General features: G+C 37.7%; 1 protein-coding gene across 1 annotated transcript in view; it reads left to right on the forward strand.

The window, feature by feature from the left end:
- LOC107575633 (band 4.1-like protein 3) overlaps positions 1-3650 on the forward strand; it is a 38530-nt gene that overhangs the window by 29271 nt on the left and 5609 nt on the right. The window contains exon 13 of the mRNA XM_016261995.1: positions 3349-3423. Within this exon, the coding sequence (XP_016117481.1) occupies positions 3349-3423 (75 nt within the window). The remainder of the gene's footprint in view (positions 1-3348; positions 3424-3650) is intronic.

Genomic DNA, 3650 nt, shown 5'->3' on the forward strand with positions numbered 1-3650 from the left:
TGTGTGTGTGTGTGTGTGTGTGTGTGTGTGTGTGTGTGTGTTTCACAGGTGAATCTGAGTATTTTCTGCTCTTGGATCAACTCCATGGCTGTAAATCCTTTATCTCTTTCTTAAAGAACATCTGCTGCTGTTTATGATTGTCAGTGTTTGTGATGTTTTTATAAACTGATTTTATAAAAAGAGGCTGATTTAGGGCTTTGACTCTTTTTCAGAGCGTGCGGGCGTTTGATTTGTTGATGTATTTGATGTTCTCTCATCATAGATCATATTAATTTCTTGTAAGACCTTCGGTAAATCTACAAATTGATGTTGTTTTCTCAAGCTTGAAATAGCAGCTGTGAGAGACTGAATTATGAAAGAAAAACACACAAGGGTCGTATATCTCACGGCCGCTGGACAGAGATTGAGATCAGATCATGCAGTAGAGACGCTTCTGGAATCAAACCAAAAACTGGATTATTAAAACAGCAGCTTTTATTTCCTTTCTTTCTTTTTTTTCTGGGCTATTGTTGTTAACCAAAACTGAAACCTTAAACATTTTTATTGCGGTGTTTTTATTATTTTAGTTCAGCTAAGTTGCCAAGGTAACATTTCCCATTTTAGTTTAGTTGAAGTTAATTCGAAACTAGAAATGAAAACTTAATTGAAACTTTATAGACATTAATAGAACTGACAAAAACACAGCAAAATTAATTACTAAAACATTAACTAAAATTAAAATGAAAACAGAAAAAATAAAATAAAATTCAAAGTATTCATAAAAACTATAATAGTATAGTATATAAATACTAAAATAGCACTGAAATCTACTATATTTTAGGCCGATATTTTTTTCTGTAATATTTCGCATTTTAAGAACTTACTAATAATGTTCAAGTTTGCAGCTAAATAGAACAATTTTTCAGACATTTTATATGTTCTCTATTTGATTTGGTTATATATTTAGACATTATCAAAGACTACTACTAACGGTGTTATTTTGAAGTGCAAATTTGCAAACAATTTGCTCTGTGATAGTCACACTAATTTGTATATATGTATATAAACACATTTTGGGGATAAATTTGTACCCAGAAGTTGTTTAAATCTGAAAAACTATCCCAAAACCTCCTTTTAGGGACATCCTTGTTTGAAAAAAAAAAATGCATAAAAATAAACTAAATAAAGCTTTGAGGCTGATTTGTGAATAGTATAAAAAAGATGGTGTATTTTTCATATTTCCCATTGATTTCCTATTGGCAGTCATGTTTGAGTGTGACTTTGGGACCTCTTTGCCTTCGTGATTTTTTTGTGTTCGTGTAGACGGTGTGACAAATGTCACCAAGTTTAACGTTTTTGGTTTTGGATTTGCTCTCTGATGAACTCTGTGACGCTGAACTGTTTCTGTCCCAGAGTTCAATTGCTCCGCTTGGTACAGGTGTGCTGCAAGACAGCGGTGGAGAGACCAGAAGAGAAGTATATGAAGGCCCTGAATGAGGCCATCGAGACGGGGAGATGCTCCGCATGGGCTTCAAGTGGAGAAGGAGAAGCATTGGACAGCAGAAGCTGTGAAGGTGTGCAAGATGCTTTGAATGAAAACCTGCTCCAAATATGGGATCAGAAATGCCAAAGTGTTGAGATTGAAAATGAAATCAAGGAATCTGCATTGGAAGAAAACATCTTAGAAACCCAAGAGATTCTTGCTGAAACCAAAGGAGTGATGTGCCATGAAGATGGTGATGAAGATGGAGATGTGTCACACAACACAAATATGGGATCAGAAACACCAAAGTATTGAGGTTGAAGATGAAATCACGGAAACTGCAAAGCAAACTCCATCTGAAAGAGAAGAAACCAGCTCACAAACCCAAGAGATTCCTGCTGGAGACCTAGAAGATGAAGACATTCTCCATATCTGGGATCAGAAACACCGAAGTATTGAGGTTGAAGATGAAATCACGGAAACTGCAAAGCAAACTCCATCTGAAAGAGAAGAAACCAGCTCACAAACCCAAGAGATTCCTGCTGGAGACCTAGAAGATGAAGACATTCTCCATATCTGGGATCAGAAACACCGAAGTATTGAGGTTGAAGATGAAATCACGGAAACTGCAATGGAAGAAACAACCTCAGAAACCCAAGAGATACCTGATGGAACCCAAGAAGTGATGTGCCATGAAGACGACGAACACATGCTCCAAATCTTGGATCAGAAACACCAAAATATTGAGGTTGAAGATGAAATCAAGGAAACTGCAAAGCAAACTCCATCTGAAAGAGAAGAAACCAGCTCACAAACCCAAGAGATTCCTGCTGGAGACCTAGAAGTTAAGACATTCTCCTAATCTGAGATCAGAAATGCCAAAGTATTGAGGTTGAAGAGGAGTTCAAGGAAACTGCAATGGAAACTCCATCTAAAGGAGAAGAAACCAACTCAGAAACCCAAGAGATTCCAGAAGATCAAGATATGCTCCAAATCTGGGATCAGAAATGCCAAAATGTTGAGATTGGAGATGAAATCAAGGATCATGTGATGGAAGAAACAACCACAGAAACCCAAGAGATTCCTGCTGGAACCCAAGAAGTGATGTGCCATGAAGAAGACGAAGACATGCTCCAAATGTTGGATCAGAAACACCAAAATATTGAGTTTGAAGATAAAAACAAGGATCATGTGATGGAAGAAACCACCTCAGAAACCCAAGAGATTCCTGCTGGAACCCAAGAAGTGATGTGCCATGAAGAAGACGAAGACATGCTCCAAATCTGGGATCAGAAACACCAAAATATTGAGGTTGAAGATAAAATCAAGGATCCTGCGATAAAAGAAACCACCTCAGAAACCCAACAGCAGGAGAACCTGATGTTGGTGTCGCTCCATAACAACATTGAGAGTTTTGATCAAGAACATGTTGAAGAAGTGTTTGCAGACTCGTTTGAACGTTCTCAGCTCTTGTTCTTCAAGGAACCTGCGCATGAATCAATCTAAAATGGAATAAAAAAAATAATAAAACATTTCATAAGACACTAAAATGGGAAAAAAGTATTTAAAAATTAAAGCAAAAAATAATACTAACTTAAAAAAATAAAACGATTACACATGTAGCAACGTATGAATGCATGATGTTGCATTCAAAAAATCTGTTGGTTTTGTCTTGAATATTCTAAAATGTGTCCGATTACAGAAGTCAGGCTGCGACTGCAGTTTCTTGTTGAAATATAAAGAGTTTAGTGTTTGCTGTGGGTCCCTTATCACTTAAAATGAGTAGTTGTGTTTATAAGGAACTGAAATATCAATATGCCATCTTAAAAAAGCTATTCAAGCAGTTCTGGAGTGTTTTCGAGTGATTTTCTGTGTTTGTGAATCAGCAGTCGGAGGAAGCAGTTCAAGACGTTCCTGTGGTTCACACCGAGACCAAGACCATCACGTACGAGTCTTCAGAGGTAACGCGCTCTCAACACTGTCTGATACAGTTTCTAGTGTGCCGCCATATGTGTAACACCTGTCTGTCTGTCTGTCTGTCTGTGTGTGTGTCTGTGTCTGTGCTTGTGTGTGTGTGTCTGTCTGTCTGTGTGTGTGTGTGTGTGTGTGTGTGTGTGTGTGTCTGTGTGCTTGTGTGTGTGTATCTGTGTCTGTGTCTGTCTGTCTGTCTGTCTGTCTGTCTGTGTGT

The sequence above is a fragment of the Sinocyclocheilus grahami genome, unplaced genomic scaffold, assembly GCF_001515645.1.
Source record: "Sinocyclocheilus grahami isolate Dianchi unplaced genomic scaffold, SAMN03320097.WGS_v1.1 scaffold2771.1, whole genome shotgun sequence".
Classification (NCBI taxonomy): Eukaryota; Metazoa; Chordata; class Actinopteri; order Cypriniformes; family Cyprinidae; genus Sinocyclocheilus; species Sinocyclocheilus grahami.